The following is a 27402-nucleotide window of genomic DNA, read 5'->3' as shown; positions in this document are numbered from 1 at the left end:
GACGCATGTTATGCAAATCGATGTATTTATGTAATCGATGACGGCGATTACGTAGATTAATCGTCCCAGCCCTAAGTGCCTGGCATGGTCCTCTTCTGTTGTGGCCCATTCGGCATGTTGCGCATTCTGATATGCATTTCTGCTCACTGAAATTGTACAGAGTGGTTATCTGAGTTACCATAGCCTTTCAGTCAGCTTGAAACAGTTTGGCCATTCTCCGTTGACCCTCTCATCACCAAGGCATTTCTGTCCGTAGAACTGTCGCTCAGTGGATGTTTATTGTTTTTGACACCTTTTTGAGTAAACTTTAGAGACTGTTGTCAGGAGATCAGCAGTTACAGAAACAATCTAACCAGCCCATCTGACACTGGCATCATGCCATGGTGGAAGTCACTGAGATCAAATTTTTTCCCCATTCTGATGGTTGATGTGAACATTAAATTAATCTCCTGACCCACATGATTTTATGCATTGCACTGCTGTCACACGATGGCTAATCAGATAATCGCATGAATACGTAGGTGTACAGGTTTTCCTATCATCAAAGGTTTGATCCCACGCATGGACGACCCATGAACTACTTACTAGGAAAACCCTGTCCCCATTGTGTCTTAGCCATTAGCTCAATGAAAGTTTATTTTGATAAAAAGCAACTGCTTTAGTAACTATCACTACAGATTCCAAATTGTTATGTACTAATGCAATAAGAACAGCCCCTAAAAGAGAGATATTTAGAAAATGTATGAAGCTGTAGTCAATAAGTTATAGCACAACACAGTAACACCCTGACAGGCAGGTCTGTGTATGATTAATGAGTGCTTCAGTAATCTCCAGCTCTCATTCATCACCCTGACAGCTCCACCACCCACGATCCACTCACAATTTTATTTCCTCTGAGACGTCCCAAGACTTCTGCAGAAACCTCTTTTAGCTGTAGAGGGAGCCAGAAAGCAGAACTAGAGACTATTTAGCCCGAAACAGAGCATCTGTATTAAAATGAATGGGAGAAATTGGAATGCCCAATATGGCGGATGTAGAAAAGGAAGTCCCACCTTACAGGTAAAAGAGCCAATCACATTTTAGATACCACTCGAGAATGTGCATGCGCAGTAATTGGAACAGACTGAAAAATAGCTAAAAATAGACTTCTAATGTGATCTGAGCTAAAGAAGCAAAATGTATTATACAATTGTTGTCAGAATTTATTGCTGATATGAAATAGGTTCTTTGATTGTAATCTTGACATTTTAGTCTTTCCAAATTCATATAGATAAGAGCTGTACTTTTATGGCACTTGTATCCATAAAAAATAGCTACCCAGTAGGCGTTATTTTTTCCCCACCCATATTCCGGCAAGTCCCGCACAGGGGTGTAAAGTAATGAATTCAAATACTCTCGTTACTGTAATTAAGTCGTTTTTCCCAGGAATTGTACTTTAAGTAGTTTTAAAATTGTACTGTTACTTTTACTTGAGTACATTTTAAGTGCTGTAACTGTACTTTTAATGCGCTATTTTCCCACCGTCTGTTTTCACTACTTCGCTCTCCAGATTTTATTTTTACCTATCAACATGATTGCTAGGGAGTGTCTCATGACTCCCGTCAAATCAAATCACAGGTAAAAAACTTGAACTTGATGGATGTGGAAGATGCCTAAAGCACATTTCAACACCTGAACATCACGGCCTCTCCTAAAAGAACTTTTCGCAGTGAAAAAGGCCAATTGCATGATTGTGTTATGTGAGTTTAACTTGCTCCAGCCAGATATCAGCATTAATCTTGCTTCTAATTTGAAGAAACATATCGAGGTAAATTTCATATTTCTGCTTACTAGATTCAGTGTTTCTATAATGTAGCCTGTAAATTAGCTTTCTATCACTGATATCACTTTCTATTATTGGGTTTGATGTGAGAGATTAAGGCAATGTTATCAATAGTGCTAGGCGATAAAACAATCTTGAAGTTTATCTGAAAAAAAGAAGAGAAGTCCTCGATATCGATGATAAACTTTATTTCAATTTTCTATACTTTGTTTATTTCCAATAGCCTGTTCTGGATGTTCATTACATATCAATCACGATAGCAAGACAACCACTGGTTGGTTGATCTAGATAAAATATAAAAGATTGACTTTTTAATTCCTGACATCTGTAGCTGTGTGCTGTTTGATTGACAGGTCACTAATGTACACTTTACATATGTATGCATATAGGGTATGCGCCTAAATAGTAAAATACACTTCATAATTCCGCCAATGTCCTTCTTGGTGAGGCATTAATATAAACCCAGTTGGTTTGGTCTAAAGTGAACATAAACAGTGGGACAAAAAGCATATTTGCATATAAATGTTGGACTTGAAGTGTACATGTAACTGAATAGAGCACTGTCTAGTAGGCTATGTCATAGAAAGGCTATTCATCAAACAACAATAACAAGGAAATGAGAAAACCACTCAATACTTTGGTTGAATAACTTGAGTAGCTTTAAAAGTATTAATGTAATAGAATAATTTATAACAGTGACATTTTTAATAATAATATTTTTTCATAATATTGTTAGTTTTTTTATTAATGTAGTGTTTACAGTATCGCAGATAAGTGATGTGTTTTAAAAGATGTCAATCGCAAAAACCTATAAAATACCGGTATTTTTTATACTTTATGGCAAACAGCCATAGAAGGAAATGTAAATTACAGTATGTGTGCTATGTTTTTAAATAGCAGCATCAAGTTTTTATTATAAAAGGGAATAGCTTTCACAACTCGGTACTCAATACACACAACTCATGAGTACTTTTAAATGAACTACTCTTTTACTCTTTTAATCTACTCAATAAAAGTAACAGTACTTTTTCTTGAGTATTATTTTTCAGTACTCTTTCCACCCCTGCTCCCATGATTGATACATTTAGACGTCAAATGATTGGATGAAAGTTGTCTTATGTCACCAGCCTGACACCTTCTGACTTGATTGTTATCAATTCTTTAACTTCTGACACTTTGGCATTCTGACAGTAGAAAATCTATTTGTGTTTTTTCTTTTCTTATTTTGCTTAAAATGTAAGTTGCCTGATATAGACTTTATTTTGTTATTTTGTAATTAACACTTTTTATTAAATCTTACAATACTAAAGAAAAGTAAAAACACACACACACACACACATATATATACATATATATATATATATATATATATATATATATATATATATATATATATATACACAGGTATATATATATACACACATACAACATTTAAACCCCACAACCACCCCTCTCAATCCCCAACCCACCCTCAAACAAACATACCCGTGGTCACACATGAGTAGATATACAGAAACAAAAGAGCAAACACACACAAAAACTACAAATATATCTAATAAACATACTCAACCAAAACTACTCTCCACGCCTCACACCGAGAGCCCTCCAAAAACTTAATATACCAAGTCTTCCCAATGACACCTCTTCAAAAGCTGCACCCTCCCCATCTTCGTGTACCACTCCAGACATGGGGGCGCACCAGCTGACCTCCAACACCTCAAAATAATCTGCCTGGCGATCATCACACAAGTCAGAACCCAATTCTCTATATGACTATTCCCCACATCGAAGACCGCCCCATCACCCAAAACACAAAGTCTGGGGCAAAACGAAAGCTGAGTGCCCATCACACACAAAATGTTATTCCACTTCAACCAGAATTTCTGGATCTCAATAAACCACCAAAAAACATGGGCCATGTCTCCATCCTCCGAGTGGCATAGCCAGCAGGTGGGTGTGTCTTTAAGACCAAGCTTATACTATCTAGAGGGGGTCCAATAAAATCTTGAACTGCATCAGAAGAATCCTAGACCACACTCCCTCCTCCAATATCAAGTTTAAATCTTTCTTCCATAATCTCTTGATAGAAGTTAAAAGTTCCATCCCCCAGACACTGAATTAGCAGCAAGATGCCTCATGACCTTTTACAAAAGCAGTAATTACCACTCCCAGAGTATCTGCCGCTTTAGGGGGTGTATGCTACTCCCAAAAATAGTACAGAGTAGGTGGTGCAGTTGTAAATACCTATAAAACGGAGATCTGGGGATCCAAAAATGTTGAACCAGATTTTCAAAAGATCTCAACACCCCATTCTCAAATAGGCCACTGAGCATATTAACCTCCATCACAATCCACTCTGTCCAGCAGGAAGGCAACTTATTAATACGTCATTTTAGGTTCTAACATATGCTCGAGGCAACATTTAAATAAATGTCAGAGTTAAACACTCGACACTTTTGTCCATACCGAGTGCAAATGTGAAATAACGGGGTGTAACATAACTTCTCCGATTAGTTCAATAGAGAGGCTTTTCAATGTTGAAATCTGGGCAATAACTTCCTGTCCAATGCCAAATTAGGGAGGGGCTCTCTCAGGAGGAAGTGACCAATGAGCCAAATGAGACAGAAAGCATAATAATAAAACAAAATTTTGGGTAGGCCTAGCCCACCTTTGTCAATCGCCTATGTAATTTATAGAAATGTAATCTGGGATGCTTACCATTCCAAATGAAGGACTTCGCTATGCTATCAAATTGCTTGAAATAAGAGAGGGGGACTGTAAAGCAGTTCAATGGAAAGGAGGAGGCGAGAACCGGCCTGGCGATATAAACAAAACTTAAACAAAAGACAAACACACACACATACACACACACATGATGGACATGTCCGTAAACGATCTCTCTCTCCTCGCACCACCGTCCGCAATCGGCCTTTATCCCTCTCGGAGGCTTAATTAGCCTGATAAGGGACGGAGTGTGTATAATCACGACCCGGCCCTGCCCTCCGCCCTGTCACAGGAACATCTACATAGAGAGATTGTAGCAGGTAGTTGAGTTTTGGAATACAATTAATTTTAATAACATTAAGCTTCCCAATCATAGATAAATGTAATGAAGCCTTCCTGCCCACATCGCTCAAAAACATATAAAAATGTTTTCCTACCTGTCAGAGTCCCAGTAATAGCGCCGCAGCATTCATCAGTAGTTTTGGAGGAGGACTCATGGTGGGCATGTTGAAGGAAGCTCTATGCCAGAAGTACGCTGAGAGGATGACTGCACCGGCTCGGTCTTCTTGCAGTCGAAGACGGAGCAACTTTCTGCTCTTAGGTTTACTCCGTGCACTGTCAAGTGCTTCATCAGATTTGTTGTGTTGCCGGTCTTGGCAGCAATTATCTTGTCGCAAATATTGCATCACGCACTGTTGGCATTGAGCCTGGTGAAATGTATCCACACTTTTACAAACATCTTTTACATTTATGGCTGGCATAACCGGCCATAGAGCATTTTTTCAAGCATTACCGGCATAAACTAGTGTTTTTCCTTAATGCCTAAACACAGCCAATCACTGGCACTTTTAGATTTGGGCACATCTAGCATGCTACATGCTTATCATTGACATTGACGAGATAAACCCCTTAGGTATTGAAATTTGGTACCGAACGACAAGACATTTTTTGATACTCGATAGTTTAGAGGCAATTCGGTTGGTGTCTAAAATGTATATAATAAAAAAATATAATCTGCGTAAAGCAAAAGCTTATGTGCCACACCTCCCGCCACCACCCCTGGAAAACCATCTTCCCTTCTTATCGTGGCTGCTAATGGTTCCTTGATCAGGGAAATTGGACAGTAACTCTTACACTCACTTGGATCTTTGTCCTTTTTAAGAATCAGACTGATCTAGGCTTGTGTCCTGGTTGGCAGAAGCCTTCCATTCTTTGGTGATTCTGTATAAACTTCTAACAAAAGTGGACCCAGTTCTGTAGCATAAGATCTAAAAGATTCAGCGGCAAAGCCATCTGGCCCCAGAGACTTTCCTGTAGGCAAGGCCTTAATTACCTCATCAAGATAGACCAGTCAGCCTCCATATAAACATTGATTTCAGCCTTTAACATTTGCTGGAAATCAGGACTTTGCAAAAGAGATACATTAAGCGCCAACTATGATTTCTTTTTCTCAAAATGTGGCAACATGTCTAAACTCATCTGGGTGTAATCTGAAACTAAAATGTTTCCAATTGAGCAATCAAAGACAGAGGTATTTTTACCTCGGCCATAGATATTAATAATGGTTTTAAAGAATTCTATCTTTATCTTTATAGTCCCACATCTTTGTCTACTGGTGAAGATATTAGAAACTTTGGCGAATAATTAGAACTCCTTAAACTGAGTCTGAGCAAAATAATTCTCTTGATTCTGAGATAACCTTGGAGGAGCTTGGCGAGGTAATTAGGGCATTGCCTACAGTCAAGTCTCCGGGTCCAGATGGCTTTGCTGCTGAATTTTTTTAGATCACATGCTACAGAATTGGCTCCACTTTTGCTAGAAGTTTATAAGGAATCATTAAAGTATGGAAAGCTTCAGCCAGATATGACACAAGCCTGGATCAGTCTGATACTTTATAGCAGCCGCGATAAAAAAGGAAGATGATTTTCCAGGGGTGGCATAAGCTTTAGCTTTACGCAGATTATATTTTATTATTCGTCTCCTACCCAACTAGATCTATGTCTTGCCTCCACAGAATTATTAATTCCTTTTCTAAGTTCTCAGGATACAGGCTCTGACAGCATACTGCCCAGTAACACCTTTTCATCAGGGCGCCTTTCAGTGGCCCACACAGGGCATCATGTATTTGGGCATTTTATTCCCAGCAAATTTGTCTGATTTAGTTATTTGAGTTAATTTTGACCATTAATAAAAAGGTTTTCAAGCAATGTGGGCAGGTGGGCTTTATTACATTTATCTATGATTGGGAAGGTTAATGTTATTAAAATTAATTATATTCCAAAATGTAACTACCTGTTACAATCTCTACCTGTAGATGTCCCCCTCTCTTATTTCAAGCAATTTGATAGCATGACAAATTCCTTCTTTTGGAATGGTAAGTGTCCCAGATTACATTTCAATAAGTTGCATAGGCTGATTGACAAAGGTGGGCTAGGCCTACCCAAGATTTTGTTTTATTATTATGCATTCGGTCTCAGATATATGGCTCATTGGTTTCTTCCACCTGAGAAAGCCCCTCCCTGGTTTTGTATTGAACAGGAAATTCTTGCCCCTATTTTGCCATTGCAAAGCCTTTCAATCAAACTAACCAGAGAAGTTTAGTTACACCCCATTGTCTCGCATTTGCACTCAGCGTGGACAAAAATGAAGTTTATTTACACCCCTATTAGTTATATGTAACATATAACTTTGTCCTGACCAATAATGAGTGATATGAATAAATTTTATAAAAAAAATGTTTTGACAAAACGATTTTGCCTTGCTCCCACATTTATGGTTTCAATGTATGCCAAATCTAAGAATATAAAATATTAAGGTAACCACCACTTCCCATGAGAGAATATGTATTTTTTGTAATTAACTATTTAACTTTTCTGAGAATGCTGTGGTAATGAAATACATTATCGGGTAGAAATGAAACAGAAATTCAGTTTTAGATAGAAAGAAGACTGTATGGAAATTTTGATTTAATACTGAAAAAACAAATAAATCAGATCAAGTGCCTATAAGTACAGAATCACACATTTATCTGAAAAAAAAAAAAGTATTTGTAAAAGTGAAATTAAACAGTTATTCAGTTCCATAGGGGAGGAAGCTTAAATTTGAAGCCAGGCAGCAGTAACGTAGATATTTTTTATTAATTTGTTTGGTCAAAGTCCTGACTTCAATATTGCTAAGCACAGTGAATTGATGGTAAGCACATAGCAACCCATGGAAGTGAAAATATTTCAAGGTTATTATGTTCAATTTAAAACAGAACTGGAATTGACTGAATGATATACTGTGACAGATGCATTATTATAATTCTAGGACAGCAAGGTTGGAAAACAATATTTTTAATTCACAGTTGACAGTGTAATTCTTACTTTTCTGTAAGCTATGAAATATAGAATCTTTAATAATTTCTTACCATATTCTTAGAAACAGAGAAATATTTTAGTCCTTTTTCTACTGTAAATCTACATCACTTTCACTTTAGTGAAACATAGGACTTATATATTGATCTGTGTCTCACCCACATCTACCATATCACTTCTGAAAACATGGATTTAACCACTGGAGTCTTTTGGATTACTTTTATGCTGCCTTTATGTGCTTTTAGGATCTTCCAAGTTTTAGTCACATTCAGTTGCATTGTATGGACCTACAAAGCTGAGATATTCTTCTAAAAAATCATCATTTGTGTGCTGCAGAAGAAGTCATACACATCTGGGATGGCATGAGAGTGAGTAAATGATGACAGAATAAATTATTGAAATAATTTGATTTTGAATTTTACATTTGAAATAATATTCTATTTAATAAACATGTAATTTGCATGACTTTTAATGTCTTGATATTATATTTGCTACACAAACACACATCTTGATCATTTGATACACATATTGATAATATAATTTAATTTAAGTTTAAACACTCTACCTATAGTTAAACATTCTAAATTATAAAAAAATAATTGCAATAATTAATTAATGATAAGTTAAATAAAAGAAGTGACAAATTATGTTACATATCAAGCTGAGCTGTTCACCCCTGATCACCCCCATTATAATATTAATTGGCAAAGCTGTAAACAACTTATTTAAATCGTGTGATAGTTTTGCCTTGTCTGATATTAATAATTTTACATTTGCACTGAATTTTAAGATTAGTGGTTTGTTTTTCAGCAACTTATAATAATGATAATATGTTCTCAACTGACCAATTGCAGACCGCTTGTAAGTAGCCAATCCGAAAGTAGGAGGCAGGAACTACCAGAATATGGGTGGGTGAAAAAAAATGATGCAGCTGGGAGTGTTCCAAAGATGATTGGAATGACTTTCCTTGAGAGTAAAATAAAAGACATTTTGCCTGTTGCCAATTTATATGCAGAGGTCTTTAAAAGTGTGAAATGGATTTCAATTTTACTATGTCTGCTGGCTTTGATGTCACAGTTATGCTTGCAGTTAGGCTTGCTTGGGACTGGTTGAGTTCTTGTGATGCCATCAGTCAATCAGCATTGTCATTAATTGTTCATTAAAAAAACATTTATTCATTACTATTTACCCAAATATGCAAAGACGAAAAAATAAATGGTGGAAAAATTTGCACTATACAGGAAAATACAATTTTAAAAAACACCTGGGTTTGGGTTACAATTACTGGCTCAAAAACGTAATTGTGGATAATATATAAATGCTTAATGTGTTAAACAGAAGACTTCACAACTGTAAGAGGATACAAAATCTTTTCGCAATATTCTATGTATTTACTGAGTACTGGGAGGTTTGGCCCATAATAAAAAAAAAATAATAATAAAACTAATTATTGAGCCAATATGTTGTTATGTTGATTATTGAGCCAATAAGACTAAAGGATAATATCATGTCTGACTTTATGCTAACACAAACAGACAGTAAGTAGATTATGCGTAATAGACTTGCACATCATCACAGGAACATTCACTGAACCAATCATTTAAATATAAATTAAATCTGTCATTTAAAAAGATAAGTCTGATCTTTAAACCAGGAAGGCTCACAGAATTCAAAATGTAATGGTGTGTGTTACATGTTAAAGAACAAAAGATCGCAAGTGAAGGGGCAGTATAGTATCGCCTACCTTTGCTTGGGTATTTTCCAAACATTCCACAATATGCATAATATATCGTAATTGGGGAAGAAATTAACAAAAATAAACTTATTTTGCTTATATTTTAATAATATCACACGAGCAAGAGTGCTATATGGCCCTACATCAGCACTGATGTGATTCGGCCGCAGGTAATTACAGCACTGCTGATTTTGGGCCATATAGAAAGATTGCGAGTGTGATATTGCTTATATACAACAGTTCAATGAACAAGTAAATTTGAAAAAATTAGGGAAAACCGAGTACGGTCATAAAAACGCATTTGTCCATGGAACTATTTATTACGCTGCCGATCAGAATCTGCCGTTGCTGGTTCAAAACCGTCCAAACCTCCGTTAGTAATTCAAAAAGTTCACTTAAAAAATAGTATCATGGCTTGTGCTTTTTGGAACAAGTTACTGGATAAACAAGGATGGATTGATGGGTGAGCGTGTGTGTGTGTGTGTGTGTGTGTGTGTGTGTGTGTGTGTGTGTGTGTGTGTGTGTGTGTGTGATAGAGAGAGAGAGAGGGAGAGACAGAGCGTGTGTGATCACCTGTTGCCACTCCCAAGCAGAAGTTCTGTCAGCGTTCTGAAGGTCAGCTTTCTCAGTGGAAAAATAGCATCCAAACAGGGGTATTTCTCCCTATTTTGTGGTAGCCGCCAAAGAGTCATACACTACAGAAAGAGCGATGTCCTCTGCCATTTTTAAACCGTGTGTATCCAATGTGGAAACTCGATAAGCACCTCGAGTTCTGTAATCAAACAGTCCGTTGTGTCTCTCAGCTGCAATGAGCCTTAATCCTGAAATTGTTCATTTAAAGCCTTTTAAAACAATGTCTTAGTTTAAGTAATGTAGTGGTAATACGAGCGATCACAGAGCGCTGTTCTGTGTAAACAATGACTAACGGATTCACTTTACATCGCCAACTGGCTCATATTACACACAAAGTTGATCTTTTGCCACCACCTGCTGGCTAACATATGTAATTAAAAAAATAGACAGTAACTCCTAACAGATATGCACTGCTCTTACTCCTTAGTTTAGAATGGCATGAACACAAGCGAAGTGATACACACACAGTGAAGTGTCAGAGTGCTGATGCTGTCAGACCATCAGTGCTCATGGAACGTCTCTCGTCCAATCAGATTTGAGGACCGGAACTAACTGTTGTATATAACAATACTGAACAATGAGGCAGAAATCTGATCTAAACTTTCTTAATTTAAAGTGCACGCTTGTTAACTCAGTCACATGCTCATTTCTGTTGCTAGTGTATGCTGTAATCTGAGACAACCTCTGTAACACATTGGGTATTATTTATTGATTAGAATTGATACATTTCAGTAATCAATGCATCAAAGTTTCAGCATAATATTGATACATTTTTACACCCCCACATACTGTTATTATGCGTAAAAAATATATATATATATTTATTTGGGAGTGCAAGACATTTGTTGCTTTTGCACACCCTGGAACACCTCGATGAGGCACCTCAGCAAAAGGGCAGGGGCTCGAGCCCCTAGAATTTACATTTAATAGCAATGTGAACTTTTTGATTACTGTGTTGAATATCACTTGGACATTACGCAATATAATTATGTTCTCATCTCAAACATGAATTAAGATTTCAAGTGTAATTGAGATGGCGTAATTGAGGCTTGACACTTTCTCTGTAAAGTGTGCAGCACATGCAGACAGTATATTTATTTTATTAAACTCCCTTTTGTGGTTTAATAGTCATACAAGGAGCTATCATAATTTAAATTAGATTAATTGTTCATAAATTTTTCCCCCAAATATGTCAAATCATTTGTTAGCATTACACAGCAGACTTGTGTCACTCAGACAGTATACAGACATCTAAATCTATGTTCAGACTGTCAGTCCAAATCTAAATTTGTGTGTATCTGATCGGAATCCAATCTTCATGATTGATTGTCAGCACTGTTTATTGCAACCGATCAGATCTGATTTGTGTGTCCCATGGCTATCTTCATTTCTAGTATATCTGCATTGGTTGCTATAGCATTGATGTTGCGCCCAGGGGCGAAAATTTCATCAAAATGCTGGGGGGGACAATAAACATAAAAATGTTTTGTTGTTGCCCCATTTGCATTTGTATTATTTTATTTCTTAAACAATTATTTTAAGAATATATCATTATATTATTTACAATACACATATTTAAATGTTATTTTAGGGGGGGACAACCCTCAGATGGGGGTCCTGACCCCTGACCCCCATGATTTCCGCCTATGTTTGCGCCAGTATGCAAAAAAAAAAAAAAAGAAGGGAATGAAATATTTTAGCTTGTAACATTGCAATGTGTAGCTGCTTTATTTTGAGCTTCAGTCTCAACTGGTATCATAGTTCAAAGTGGTGTGTGGTCTTGACAGTTCAAGTCAAGACATTTTTATTTAAGGCACCTTTCACAACACACATCGTTTCAAAGCAGCTTTACAGAAAATCAAGCATAAACAGAAAATGAAACTATAACATCTATAATGTCTTAAAGAGTCATCATTGTGTAAGTGACTGGTGGACTCGTGCAATAGCCACCTTTGATGAAACGATGGCTGTCGAACTTCAGAACGTGAACAGGAGTTTCTATTAATAATATTCTCAGCTAGACCTACACTCCTCCACCGCACAGCTTATTTCTGCTGTTTCCTGCAACAATGTGATATGTATAGCATGTCTTTACGTACCGTGAAAAAGTGTCATATGGCAAAAAGCCACTTGAGATCTGATCAGAGCGGTCAGACTGAAATGGATTTCCAGAAATTTGATTTGTATAGGATGTCAAACCACATAGGAATGTAACTTGAAACGCATTTGTAAAAATATAATTTCATGTGATTTTTTGCCATTCATGAATACTAAATATGATTGAATTCCAATCGGAAATGCACAAAAATCGGATTTGGAGTGACAGTCTGAACATAGCCCAATTGATTCGCTGCTCTGTATTACCGGTACTGCGTAAACACATGTATTGTGACATCTTTTTTTATTTTAGTATCAATTTGGTACCAAAGAACCAATACGTTTGACATCCCTATTGTATACTATTGCAAAAATGTAAAAATCTCAACATTATCTATGTTGTGTTAAGTGTAATTCTGCGATTGTCCTGCAGGTATCTGCATAAGTGTGTCCTCACAATGTCCTTCAATTACTCCAGAGTACATGAAGATCAACAAATATATTCAAGTACTAAGTAAGTTATGATGCTTTTGGGAAACAGCCCGTAATTCTAAGATAATTTGTACAATAATTTCTACAATCTACTTAGACTTATGATTCTTTTGGAAAACGCAGCCCTGGCTGATTAATCAGTTTATTACTAGTGATTTTATTTACCTGTTACTTTATGTATTACAAATCACTGAGGTTATTGTGTCATCAATGGAAATCCCAGTTGCATTGAATTGAGCCATCAAGAAAAATCGCAAGTCCAAGTAAAGACTCAAACCTCTGATAAGCCATATGTGTGAAGTCGCACTAAGTGTGGGGTGTTAAGTTTCATTTGCATTTAAAATTAGGAACCATTCTTAGTCATATATGTCTTCTTGCCAACATATTAACCATAACAGAGGTACTTCTGCCAAAAAACAAACAAAATCAAAGCCTGGTCACCCTGATAGCTACAACCAACACCATTCTCAAAAGCTTTGACTCTGGACAATCAGTAATGAAACTGTTTATTCAAACAGCACAAATCCGTAAACAACACAAACTCAGAAACTCTCTACCATGAACAGAGGACCTCAGTGATGTAATCCTTGAATAACTGGTCTGTTACGGCATAGCGCTCATGGCAAACTCATGGATATACAGTATGTTCTACACAACCAACCGCAATAAAGGAACTACAGCTACTTCATTTAAATTGGGTGGTGCATATTTTGGCTAATCATTCTTCAGTAATGAAGCTGAAGATAATTGTATAATGAAGCAGTGCTGTAATGAGTTTAACCATTCAGCCAAACAACTGACATAATAACCTAATATATGACTATATGTTGTAGGTTCAGAAAGAAAAGGCAAGTACATTTCAAAATAGAAAACTTCTGTAGTCTGTCTATCTATATCAGACACACAGATAGATAGATGCTGGCGAAAACGGGGGTGTTTGCCTGAGGGTAGGCCGCATATGAGGATGCTTAAGATCAGATCTGCATCCATACACCTACTTTTCTCTTTAAAACACTCTAAACGACCCTTCTTAACAACTCACAGTTAAATACTGCAAGCATTGCGCTGTTATATTATTTTTATTTATTTGAAACTGAATTCTCTGCATGATGCAACGAGGCCCACATGATAATAAAAACCGGTGCTGCATTGCCAGTATTTATGCAGCGGAATTGCAAAAAAGACTGGACCATAAGAAGAATAACGTGCAGATTACCCTTCAGCAAATAATAACGTCAGTATAAAATAAACTTCAGTTGAACCCTTTGTAAGAGGCAGAGATGCGCTCCGTTCATGCGCCGCATTCTGAAGCCTACTCAAGACTGATGAGTTAAAACCAAAGGACTGACAGAACCTGATCGACGCTATCACAGTTTAAAAAACAGTGTAACAGTTGTGATCAGACAAATATTGACGAAAATAAGAAGGTTTGGCGTGATTACCTACACACGATCTCTTCAATCTCTCTGTCTGCGATGCTGTCTTCTTTGTGCTTTTGTCCTTTCGAGTTTACGTTATATTTGTGACCGTATTGTCTTTTTCTTTAATTTTAAAAATAAATTGAAGGTTTGGCTAGAATGAAATCACTGAATTTCTCATGTATGTTGTACTGTTAAAGCAAGTGCAAGATGAAGATGGATCGACCCATTCTTCAAATAGGGGATTGTAGAATGCATTTTCTGGAAATACTAACAATAAACAAAATGAACAAACATTTTTTAAATGTATTTATCTATTTAATGTTTCAAAAGGCGTATACTGTCTAATGTAATTAAGTGAGCGTGATGTTAGCATTTTTGTTATTTCTAAAGTGAACTCATTTACCCACTGAGGAAAATAATAGTCTCTTCCGGAGCGCACCGACTCTTGGCAACCAATGTTTCCATCCGGGTTTCAATTGAATGAATATGACTGTAGTAATGAGCTAATAACAATCATTGTGAAATTCTTTGTTTGTGTGTGTGTGTGTGTGTGTGTGTGTGTGTGTGTGTGTGTGTGTGTGTGTGTGTGTGTGTGTGTGTGTGTGTGTGTGTGTGTGTGTGTGTGTGTGTCGGGTAGGGCCTAGTCCCAAGTGTTCTCAAAAGAATAGTACAACCTTAGATTGGCCCAGCCATCGGTTCCCACGAGGGAGAAGGCTTATTAAAAATACTAAATTATATATTTTTTTAAATGCAAAAAGTTTCTGTGAGGGTTAGGTTTAGGGGTAGGGTTAGGGGATATAAGGTATAAAATCAATAAAATGCATGGAAGTCTATGGAGAGTCCCCAATGATATACAAGTGTGTGTGTGAAAAAAAAAAAGTGTGTGTGTGTTGCATATATATATATGCAACATGAATACATACTCATATTTCCTTTATTTCCCTTTCATGGGACGTTCAATGTTCTTAAATCAAGTTATTTTAGTTCTGATATTTACCAACAGAAAGTTATGGGAACTAAAAAATACCACGTAGGCCTATTATAGTCTGTCTGTCTATCTGATATAACTGCAGCACAACTGCAGACATTTAATTCTGGCGATTGGGTAGTTGTTGTTTGCTTAATTACTTTAATGATATTAAATCTTACAAAATACCCGTAATTCAGAATTAGTATTTACCCACCGGCCTCCGCTGGATGGCGCCATGACTCAACCTTGCGGTTAAAGACACCTCAATAGTACCACGTAATTTTCACCTTTTGGCTGGGGTTTGGGGGTTTCATTTCTTCTTTGCTTACTTTTGTCTCTGAGGATCTCTGTTGATAACGGTCATCAAAAGTGCAACATTGAATGTTTTACTGAAAATGTATCACAGAGTAAATGCACTGTTCTCTGAAAGGAGTAGATGTCTGTGGAATTTTACAGGAGTCAGCATCACCAAAATTTAATTACGATAACAATGTAATGCTTTACATAGCAGTGACATTACAAAAGTGTGATTTTGTGAAAATTTATGAAATTGGCTTAAAGGAATATTTCGGTGCAATATAAGTTAAGCTCAATTGATAGTATTTTTGGCATAATATTGATTACCACAAAAATATTTTGACTTGTTGACTTGTTAAAAAAAAATCACAAAAACAAATCAGGGTTCCAGTGCGGCACTTACAATGGAAGTGAATGTGGCCAATCCGTAAATGTTAAAATACTCAACATTTCAAAAGTATAGCCACAAGATGTAAACAATATGCATGTTAAAATTATTTTTGTGTAATAAAATTGCCTAATAACCTTTTCTGTGTAAAGTTATTGCCAATTTTACAACTCCATTGCCATTATGATGTAATTTCAATGACAACAAACTATAATACGACTGTAAAAATAAAGATTTATACAACTTTACAGCTCAAATAATACATGAGTTTTAACAGAAGAATTAATGTGATTTTTATTTCTTTATTTTATGAAAAGGGACGAGTTGAAATAATTGTTTGTGGTAATCAACATTATGCCACAAATGCTGTCAATTGAGCTTAAATTGTAATGAACCCAGAATTTCCTTTAATTGTGTAATTATTCAGAGCGCAAAATTACACAGTACATTACATCTACAAAAGTTATATTTCTTACTTACATGTCTTAAATGTACTGTTAGATGAACATATATTTACATTTGTCCCTATTTACTTAGATTGTGACATCTACTTAATGCATGAAGGCCTAAATGAGAGGACCAGATGTGATATCTGCATTGATTAAATATTGAGGTGAATGTAAAAATCGGAAAAACATATTCTGTCTGATAGTGCCATAGTTTATTCCTTAAAGATGTTTATGAACTTTTTAAAATTATCAATATTTATCAAACAGTTAAGACCCCTGTGTGTACATTTTGAATGGTCAGTTTCATGTCATTTCACTCACTGTAAACTACTTAGCTGAACTGCAGTTCTATATTTTTGAACGACATCTCTACAGCTAAACTAAGTGTTATTTTTGCAAGCAATCACTCGAGAATCAATACATACTTGCAGTGGTGACCTTTGAGGCCTCATTGTGTCTTTTTGTTTTCCACCAGACTGTTTTTGGTGTTGAGCAAAGGGCCTGGTGATCCATAATTTGCTTCTTCATTAGAGAATACAACAGGAAGTATACTAGCTCAGTTGGTGGTAAGACAAAGACTCACAATGTTAATCTAGACGAAGCATGTCAAACAGGAAATGACTATGACTTCTCTGCGCTTCAGAAGCTTTAGTTGAAGAGCGTTTGTGGTTATCAAGCAATTTGAGAGTTTCATTGTGTGTGAACGCCATGGCCCAGGCAAAAGATCCAAACCTTGGGCAGTCAGCCGGCACTAACTCTGCCCTGCAAAGACTGGACACGTTAGCCAGTCGATTTTTTTACAAATATCGAAAAGGGAACCAGGAGAGAGCTCTTGAGAATGAGGGGCCACATGTGTCAGAGTATTCCGTCCACTGGGATGCAACAAGTAAGTCAAGCTTTTTTTAGCAACACTTAGTACTGTTTCTTAATTTCTGTTTAAAAACTACCCTTTAAACACCTTTTCAACGGGTTAAATCTTGCTCTAAACTGAATGATACATGATGCATTGATTCAAACATTTAATTTCAGTGCATGTCTTTGAAACCTTGTCTACTTTCCCAACCCCTCTAGATTGAAAAATGTTGTGTCAGTCTTTTAACAAATGCCGAGTGCAAAGTTAAACATTTTGGCTGTATCTATGGGCAGATTTCTGTACACTTGTAGTCTGACTTTCTGTTGTTTGATACAGGAAGAGAGCAGTTTCTATCTCAGTATACTTATTTTTTCTCATTAGTTTGTATTGGAGTAAAACAGTTCGAGCTCGTCAACTTAACTGTAGTAAAGACTTCTAATTATGAATAAGGAAATGAACCCCATAAAAAATTATAGTATGTTGTAAAAACATTTTTTTAATGTTATTGATCACTGTAATAACACTATAACTGTGCAAGCAGTATATCTAATTGCATTGTGATTATCTTAAACTTTAATATGTCTGTGGTTATATAAACATTGCTTTACACTATTTTTGCACATTGGCTGCTGCACACTTTGGTGAAGTCTAGACATTTAATTTCTTATCACCCTGTGTCTAGTGTTTGTGAGGGTGTACCATGAAATTAGAGATCATAGACTGTCAAATTTTGTAACAGCTTTCTACTTTCACACCCTCACATTGTTTTCTGCCTTATGAAAAGTGTTAAGAGTGAGCTAATGAGATAACAGGCTGAATTTATTTTTAAGTACACAACTCAAAGTTATACCAGCAACTGTTTCATGGGTTAGATCAAGTAGAAATAGATAATTGCGTTAAAAATGGCAGGTTACCACTTTTTCAGTGTACACAACCTTCCCAAAACACAACAAGTATGAGTACCCCATACTTAATTGTAAACGGTTCAACAGACAACTTGCTATTGCTGTCATATTAGCAAATCTTGCTTCAATACATCCAATGGCACCTATTCAAGATCATAATATCTACAGAAAATGTTTTATTATCATTCAACTATTTACTTCATTTTCACATAATATTAGTTTATTAGGCCAGATTTGAAAATGTATTCATTAAACATGTTGCAGCTGGATTTATGAAAACACTGCCATTTATCTATTCATGTTTCTTTATTGTTTGAATCAGGACTCCAGTGATCTAATAACATGTCTTCCTGCAGTGCACCTTAACAAGGATATTGCTGCATAATCTACCAAATATTTGTTTATAAATCATACAGGTGAAAGTTGGAACCCACTTTATATTAAAATGAAAAAAAAAGATGTGTTGGATTTACTTAAAATTAACACTCACTGAGCACTTTAACACCTGTATACCTATTTATTCATCCAATTATCTACTCAGCCAACCTTGTGGCAGCAGTGCAATGCATACATTCATGCAGATATGCATCAGGAGCTACAGTTAATGTTCACATCCACCATCAGAATGGGGAATTAAAAAAAATAATTTGGCATGATTGTTGGTGCCAGACAGCCTGGTTTGAGTATTTCTGTAAATGCTGATCTCCTGGGATTTTCACACAACAATCTCTAGAATTTACTCAAATTGGTGCCAAAAATAAAAAAGTTGTAAGTTCCATCGTTTCCAACATAGATCAACGATTTGGTGTTTCCCAAAACCATAGTTCGCAAACAATATCACAAAGTTGTGTGGTTAGAACTACCACTCTCCACCTGTGGTTAGAAGCATAGTTTCTTTTATATGCATTTATATCATCCCCAGTAATGTTCATTCTGGTTTTATTTGTTCTGTTCAGTGAAAGAGTTCTTAGCAAAAGCCAAAGAGGATTTCTTAAGAAAATGGGAGTATCAGCCACAGGTATGGGAGCTTCTCTATTAGCATTGTGAAAATCAAAGTCAAATTGTTTAAAGCAAAAGTTATTGACCTCTGACATTTGGTTTTGCAGAGCACATCACATCTAGATGATTTTGACAGACTGAAAACTCTTGGCACTGGCTCTTTTGGAAGAGTGATGCTGGTCAAACACAGACCAACAGGACAATACTATGCTATGAAGATCCTGGACAAACAAAAAGTGAGCAAATATACACTGTGAAAACATCTTTGGTCAGGTAATCTACAAAATGTGCTTTTTCTGAAAATGTTCAGGATATTCAAAAACAGGTTCAATGTCACATATTGAATTGAGTCTAGCTGGTCTAAGTCTGCTTCTTTTTTTTTTTTCTTTTTTTTCTTTTTTAAATGTAATGTTAGAATGTTATGAAATTGCAAAGAGGAAACTGAAACTTCCTCTGCTGATAGAATCAAACCACAGGGAGCAGCCGTAATGTTTCAGCACACTGTTTTTAAAGGGATAGTTCATCCAAAAAATAAACATTTGATCATCATTTGCTCGCACTCATTATACCTGTATGACCTCCTTTTTTCCATGGAACACAAAAAGAAGATGTTAGACAGAATGTTAGGGACTGACTGACTCAGTCACCTGTCACCTTCATTGGACAAATATGTATTTAAGGTAGCTGGTGATATTAAGGGTTATACTTAGGATTTAAGGATTTAAACAAACCCCTAACCGTAAGTATTATAGTTAGACATAAACATAAATTAAATCTGAAATAATGCAGCATGTTGAGGAGAGGTGTGCTATTACTTTTCTAAGCGATCAGATAAAACGGCCGATAAAATCTCATAGGCTTTACGTAGATTGAAGGAGGGACCCGAGCTATATCTAATGACAAGAATACCATCAAGACTTGGGGATAGGCTCTTTTGATTTGGGCCAGTAAGCAACCACCATGCAACTTCCCTTACATATAGCAACCACCTATCAATACCCGGAAACCCAAGTATTTTTATGTAGACTTTTGCAAAACATTTACAAATCTAGATGTATATTTCCTTATTCAACATTAACTCTTTTAAAAAAAGGTTCCTTCTTAGATTCTAAGTATTTATTTGCTTTGCATTAACTTTCTTTTGCTGATTTTCAGGTGGTGAAGTTGAAACAGGTTGAGCACACATTAAACGAGAAGAGAATATTACAAGCAGTGTCCTTTCCTTTTCTTGTGAAACTGGAGTACGCGTTTAAGGTATGGGAATAAATACTTTAAGAGCAGAAATACAAGAACGTTAAAGTAGTCTATGCTAGACAAGAGGATTGTGGATTGTGGAAAGACCATTTCACATAAAAACATGAATTAATTGTATTAAAGTAATATGGGTTTCATCTGACATTTCAGTTTAAATATTTACCCTTAACAGGATAATTCAAATTTATACATGGTCATGGAATACATCCAAGGTGGAGAGATGTTCTCACATCTGAGACGGATCGGAAGATTCAGGTGAACAGCTTAAAAGCTAGTTTTTAAAAAGCATTTAGATATTTCTTACTCATTTAACTTCAAAGGGGTAGTTCTTTCAAAATAAAAATACAAATCTGTTTGGTACTCATGTAATTCCAAACCCATATGCTTTTATTTATTTGTGTATTTCCTTGGTAGGTTATTTTTTATGAATCTTTATGCAACTCTTTTCCATATAATAACAGTGTCATAACCTCAGTCTGACAGCCCTCTCCTTTTTGTTGTCTGATTATGTATTTCTGTCCGTCTTGTGTTTGAGCACATGGCTCTGTTTGGTTTTCTGTCTGCCATGCACTCTCATTTAGTCGTCATGTTGATTATCTGCACCTGTTTCTCATGTGTTTGGTTCTATATATATTGTGCCCTCTTTCCTCTTGTGTTTGTTGAATCATTTTGTGAGATTTGTTTGTTTGTCACTTTGTCTGTTCTTGTTCCCGGTCAGTCCTCTTATTATTTTTATTCTGGTTTCGTTTGTTTTCACTCCCCCTTGAGAGTTTTGTTTTTGCCTGTTTTTTTTTTCTGTTGTTTAAATAAAAGTTATTTTATTTTTCACTCATTCCTGCACTGGGGTCCTTCTTCCTGCTAAGCATATTGTGACAAACAGTTCAAACTGAACATGTCTTTCAATGTCTAAGATAGACAAACAAAAAAGCACCATAAAAGTAGTCCAAAAATCTATCCAGAATTACCACATTTCTAAAAGAATATACCACCCCCAAAAAAAGTTGCTATGTCCCAAATTACCATTTTCAAAATTGAAATTTAAGTTGTTATTCACTGATAGTATTTTCCTCCTCAGAAGCTATGAAATTTCATTGACGTTCAGATTTGTCATGTTCACTGTTGTCTTTTGTTTTGTGCTTTTATGTTGAGGTTTAGTTTAGTTCCTGTTTCCTGTTTTGGTTTTTGTTGTCCTTTTGTAGGTTATTTTATTCTGTCATGTTCACTGTTGTCTTTTGTTTTTGTGCTGTTATTTTGAAGTTTAGTTTAGTTCCTGTTTCATGTTGAATGTTGATGTTTCATTGCATGTTTTTCATATTCTTCATATTCTCTGTGTTCGTTCGAGGTTTCCCTGTCTTTTATGGATGTTTCCCCCAACCTGTTCAGCCCCTTTATGTTTTCCCTCATTTAGTTTATTTTTTCCCATCGTGGACTTTTCATTTGTTCCTGAGTTTGTTTATGTTTATATGCTTGCCCAATAAAGCTGCATTTGGATCCGCACCTCCCGTCTGCCTTCTCCTGACTTCACAGTCGTGACAAGATTTAAGAAGCACCACAAAGTGTTCAATAAAAAATCGTGTGACTCCAGGGGTGGTAGTCAGTGTCAATACTAGCTGAGTTACCCTTGCCCCAAATTTAAGTTATTTTCCAATAACACTCCCTCTGTTACAAAGGTCTGAAATAGCATTTGCATTCAGATTATAAAAGCACCTCAAAGTGGTCCATATGATTTGTGCACTATGTACAATATAAAAATTCTCAAAATCTAAATTAAAGTCGGTATTCATTGATATTATTCTCCTCCTCCGAAGCTATAAAATCTGATTTGCATTCAGATAAAAAAATGGAAAATTGATGCATCGTGCTATGTTTGATGCCAATGACATGTGTCTGACCAGCCAGTTGTGCCTTTGGCCTGTTTCATCCGGCCCGGCCCTCTAGCTGCTACCGTAGGCGCACACCAGGCCCCCTGGTGAGTCGGTACAGTCAGCAGCTGGCAACGCCGAACTCCGGGCGGCGGTTAACTTTCACTGCAACCAGGATCATCTCCAGTCGTCTTGACTATGTCTTGCCACTGGGTACAGATGAGGCTGGTCGAGAGAGTGAGGTTGAATGCTGCGCAAATCACCCTCACTTAAATCCAAGTTCTCTGCGCAAGTCATGGCACTTTTTTGAAAATGACAAACGTGCCATGGTCATCATCAACTTTGATGGACGAACAAGAAGAAGAAGGAGAAAGAAGAGATGCCAATGACACCAAACGGCATTGGTTCTTGTCTGCATGTGTCATAACCAGATGTGGCATGCCAGTTTGAATATGCAAAATGGAGTTCTCTGTGAGGTGATAAAGTTTTCTATGAATCCATACAATTTGGTTTGTTCCTCAAACAAAATTTTCATATGGTTTCAGAGGACTTGAAATATACTGTAGCACATGAGTTTATGGACTATTTTTATGGTGCTTTTTGGTCCTTTTTGGAGCTTGACAACCGTGGTCACTATGAACTTGTATGGAAAATGGTGCATACAGATTCTTCAAAATTCATCTTTTGCATTCGACAGAAAAAAAATTATAACAGCAAATGGGTTTGTAACAACATGAGGGTGAGTACTGTACATCATTTTCATTTTTCAAGTTACATTTTCAAGTTTCAACTATTGTTCCTTTAATAACCATGTTTTCTCTCCTCATAGTGAGCAGAATGCGCGGTTCTATGCAGCTCAAATTGTTCTGACTTTTGAGTATCTTCATTCTCTTGAGCTCATCTACAGAGACCTGAAACCTGAAAACCTGCTCATTGATCAACGGGGATACATCCAGGTGTGGCATATGATCTTTCGACAAACTTTTTTCTACACTCATCTGGATTTATGGAAACTGTTAATTTACTCTTTGACTGTGAATTAGGTGACAGACTTTGGATTTGCCAAAAGAGTCAAAGGCAGAACTTGGACATTATGTGGTACACCAGAGTACCTGGCACCAGAGATCATCCTCAGTAAGGTGAGAAAACATGTCAATATTTTTTTCTCTCTCTTCTTGAAGTTAAATGACATCAACAGTTTTTATTTTTGCTTGTTAGGGTTATAATAAAGCTGTGGACTGGTGGGCTCTTGGGGTTCTGATCTATGAGATGGCTGCTGGATATCCACCTTTCTTCGCTGATCAGCCTATTCAGATCTATGAAAAAATAGTGTCTGGCAAGGTCAGAATAGTTTTAGTAACCTCAAGTTATGCAGTCAAACACATCCTAAGCACAAATAGACTCTAAATACAACATTTACTGACTTTTACAACAAAGCAAATTTAACAATTAGTGTTATGTAGCTCCAAAAACCTGCCTGCAATGTTCTGTGAATGTTAGTTTGTGATTATGAAAAAAAAAATTAAAAGAAAAACACAGCCCCCCACTTTTAGCCTATACCTCAATGGAACTTTGGCTGACATAAAAAGATGCACACTTCTGGCGCACACATTAATAGTAGTATTGAGAACTGACTGAAAAGGAGTGACTGCTAGATCCTTTGAGTAAAAGATTTCCTGTTTTTGATAGACAACAAAGATCAAATTGATGTCTCCCTTGAACAATCAAAAGCTTATTCTTAAACAAACTTTAACTGGGCACTTCAATGTGTTTAACTTCTACGATACCTCACCTTATAGAGTGTTAGACTTTGGACATGTAGACCGAGCACGGCCAAGCATGCTCAAAACGAAAGTGAAATTGAAGCGAAAGTACCACAGAAGTGACACGAAATTACGTTGTTTTTTCAGTAATTGTGTTTTTCAAGTCGAATTTGATTTTAACACTATAGGTTACGTTTAGGTGTTGATTTAAGGTAAGGATGTCTGTTTTGTTCACCTCTCATTCATCTTTTTGAACACTAATGGTTAGGTTTAGGTTAAAGTTTTAGGTTTGGAAGGTAGGTTTTAATCATTAAAACATTCTAATATTCACCTTAAAAAACTAATCTAAATACAACATAATTTAACTCGCTTTTGGCACACCCTGCTGGACATTTCACTGGGAAACTGCAGGCAAACGTGTAATAAAGCACGCAAAAATGTTGCCACCATCAAGTAAATTTCATGAGATCAGGCTGACTAAATATTATAGGAAAATGTGTTGTTTTCTGTATAGTCTTTGCCTTCTATGAACAATGATGTATGATTTTCGATGTATGAGAAATGTGAATCTGTTCCACCCCACAGGTACGATTCCCCTCTCATTTCAGCTCAGACCTAAAGGATCTTCTGCGCAATCTGCTGCAGGTGGACCTCACAAAGCGCTTTGGCAACCTAAAAAATGGCGTCAGTGACATCAAAAACCACAGATGGTTTGCTACAACAGACTGGATTGCAATCTATGAGAAGAAGGTATGATATACCCTTATCTATACTTTCAGGTTTTTAATCTATTCCTTAAAATTGTTCTTTTTCACTCAAATCAAGAACACTGTTATTTTTATTTGCGGAATTTACAGGTTGACGCCCCCATCATACCAAAGTGCAGAGGGCCTGGAGACACAAGTAACTTTGATGACTATGACGAGGAAGGCATCCGGGTATCTGTCACAGAGAAATGTCCAAAAGAGTTCTTGGAGTTTTAGGGCCCCTGTAAAGCTGTGTATGGGAGTTTATATGGTTCTTTTGTTTTGTTTCACCCCCTTGAAAGCAGAATGTAAGAACATAATTTATTGTAAATACTTCCAATTTCCATAATTCAATGAGACTTGGGAGATTTGGAGATTCATAGGTGCCTTTAGCACAACGATGAATACAGAAATGTATAGCAGTTTAATATTAGGCATTAAAATTGATAACCTGACCACATGCTTATTCTTTTTGTCTGTTTGGAACCATTTTACATAGACGTTTATGATTATTTTTCTTTTATTGATTTAATTATTAATTAAAATCTATTTTATTTAATAAATTATGTTGGCACATTTTTTTAAATACTCAGGCTTCAATTCTGTTGCACATTAAAGCAAAGTATCTAGCAGTGAATAAGCTTGATTCCCCATCACATGCAAGGGAATGTGCAGGATACCCGTGTAATGTATTTGCATGCTGAGGGAGGAAAGATTCAAAGAATATGTTCACTAGTTTAGCTTGTTTATGTTTATTTCCCCTAACGGATGGTCATTAAAATGTGTACTAGCGTACAAGTCTTCACAGAACTCCCTATATTCAAATGTGACATTTCATCTGAAGTCAAATGCTTCTTGAACTGCACTGAAATCATGAAGACCATCTAGTTATTTTTGTTTTCATGGACCAAGTGTACTGTAAAAAAATTTTGTGAGGTAACAAAAAATTTGCTTCATATGGTAACATCTAAATTAAAAGGTTTTATTCAATAAAAAAAAAAATGAATGAATGTACACGAACAATTAGGTTACATGTAATTTTTGGTTGAATCAAGCAGAAATAGATCCTTAAACTAACAATTAAGGTTACCACTTTTTACATTTATTTTTAAGGGAAATTTAGTATCTGCTGTAATATATTTTTTGAAACAAATTATATTGATACTGAATAAACAAATGTATTTGTATTGTATTGTCTTGTTTGTGTTCACTGTCCTGTGTCCTACACAATGTACCACAGTTTGAATTTCCAAAGTTTGTGAAAGATTTAGCTTTTCATAGTTCACCCAAAAAATAACATTTTCTCATCATTTACTCAACTGGGATGGCTTGAAAGTCAAGATGTGCTTGACTTTCTTTCTTCTGCTGAGCACAAACAAAGATTTTTAGAAGGATATTTTAGCTCTGTTCATCCTCACAATGCAAGTGAATGGGCACCACATTTTTAGCATAATATGAATTAATTTGACTCAATGGTGAAATCTACATATATCTTCAGAAGCGATTTGATAGGTAAGGGTGAGAAACAGATCAAAATTTTTGTCCTTTTTTACTATCAATCTCCACTTTCACATTCTTCTTTTTTTGTTTTTGGAGATTTGTATGCTTCGTGCATATCGCCACCTACTGGGTAGGGAGGAGAATTTAAATTAACAAAGGACTTAAATATTGATCTGTTTTTCACCCACATATATCATATTTCTTCTGGAGATATGGATTTAATGTTTAATTCAGCCTTTATGTGCATTTTGTAGCTTCAAAATATTGGTACTGTTAACCATTGTAAGGACCTACAGAGCTGAAATATTCTTCTAAAAAAAATCTTTTGTGTTCAGCTTATGATGTAAATGATGAGAGATTTTTTCTTTTTGGGTGAACTATCACTTTAAATTCTTGTCAAGGTTACTAAATCTAAGCTATATTGTTAGAATTTTTAAAGTTGCTTTCAGTCATTTTTTCCTTGTTAAAAAGATTTAACTCCTAAAGACATTGCAATATATGTACACATCTCACATTAAAATGAAGAGTCCAGTCATATCATTAAACTTATAAAGCTGTCTTATTCCACATGGAACAAAAGAGACAAAATTTAGAGAGTTCCAGTTCAATTGATAGGTGTTCCTGTATAGCTCAACTGGTAGAGAAGAACATTAAAGGGATTAGTTCACACTCATGCCATCCCAGATATATATGACTTTCTTTCTTCTGCTGAACACAAAATTCCAGCTCTGTATGTTATACAATGCAAGTGAATGGTGGCCAGAACTTTAAAGGACAAAAAAGCATATAACGGTAGCAAAAAAGTACTCCACATGATTCCAGTGGTTAAATCCATGTCTTCAGAAGCAATATGATAGGTGTATGTTAGAAACAGATCAACACTGAAGTCATTTTTTTTTTAAATAAATCACCACTTTCACATTCTTCTTTTGTTGTTGGAGGTTCACATTCTTTGTGCATATCACCACCTTGGCAGGGAGGAGAATTTATAGTAAAAAAAAAAAGGATTAAAATATTGATTTGTTTCTCACCCACACCTATCATATCACTTTTGACAATATCTAACCACTGGAGTTGTATGGATTACTTTAATTCTGCCTTTATATACTTTTTGGACCTTCAAAGTTCTTGCCACC

At 36.0% G+C, this 27402-nt stretch overlaps 2 protein-coding genes across 3 annotated transcripts in view; one reads left to right on the top strand and one right to left on the bottom strand.

Moving 5' to 3' along the window:
- Positions 1-14574, bottom strand: part of LOC127625604 (tubulin polyglutamylase TTLL7-like) — a 144473-nt gene extending 129899 nt beyond the window's left edge. The window contains exon 1 of one of the 2 annotated variants that reach the window (XM_052100887.1): positions 14302-14574. The gene's annotated coding sequence lies outside the window, so the exon portion shown is untranslated. The remainder of the gene's footprint in view (positions 1-14301) is intronic. The other variant, XM_052100888.1, reaches the window with a different exon arrangement.
- A 2386-nt stretch (positions 14575-16960) lies between these two features.
- LOC127626306 (cAMP-dependent protein kinase catalytic subunit alpha-like) lies at positions 16961-25935 on the top strand. Its single transcript, XM_052102011.1, has 10 exons — positions 16961-17270; positions 19099-19160; positions 19249-19377; positions 20297-20395; positions 20568-20650; positions 23087-23213; positions 23301-23396; positions 23476-23598; positions 24606-24770; positions 24878-25935. The coding sequence occupies exons 1-10, from the start codon at positions 17093-17095 to the stop codon at positions 25001-25003; spliced, it is 1188 nt and encodes a 395-aa protein (XP_051957971.1). The 5' UTR covers positions 16961-17092; the 3' UTR covers positions 25004-25935.
- The last annotated feature ends 1467 nt before the right edge of the window (positions 25936-27402 follow it).

Source organism: Xyrauchen texanus, chromosome 32 (genome assembly GCF_025860055.1).
Source record: "Xyrauchen texanus isolate HMW12.3.18 chromosome 32, RBS_HiC_50CHRs, whole genome shotgun sequence".
Taxonomy (NCBI): domain Eukaryota; kingdom Metazoa; phylum Chordata; class Actinopteri; order Cypriniformes; family Catostomidae; genus Xyrauchen; species Xyrauchen texanus.
The sequence above is the reverse complement of the archived record's forward strand: the minus strand, read 5'-3'. Positions and strand labels throughout refer to the sequence as shown.

What these genes read in the sequence shown, in the direction of transcription:
- LOC127626306 (XM_052102011.1), top strand. Translation starts at nt 17,093, where the DNA reads ATGGCCCAGGCAAAAGATCCAAACCTTGGGCAGTCAGCCGGCACTAAC. An exon ending in CGTCCACTGGGATGCAACAA is followed by an intron (nt 17,271 to 19,098) that starts GTAAGTCAAGCT and finishes TGTTCTGTTCAG; the next exon opens with TGAAAGAGTTCTTAGCAAAA. An exon ending in CAGAGATCATCCTCAGTAAG is followed by an intron (nt 23,397 to 23,475) that starts GTGAGAAAACAT and finishes TTTGCTTGTTAG; the next exon opens with GGTTATAATAAAGCTGTGGA.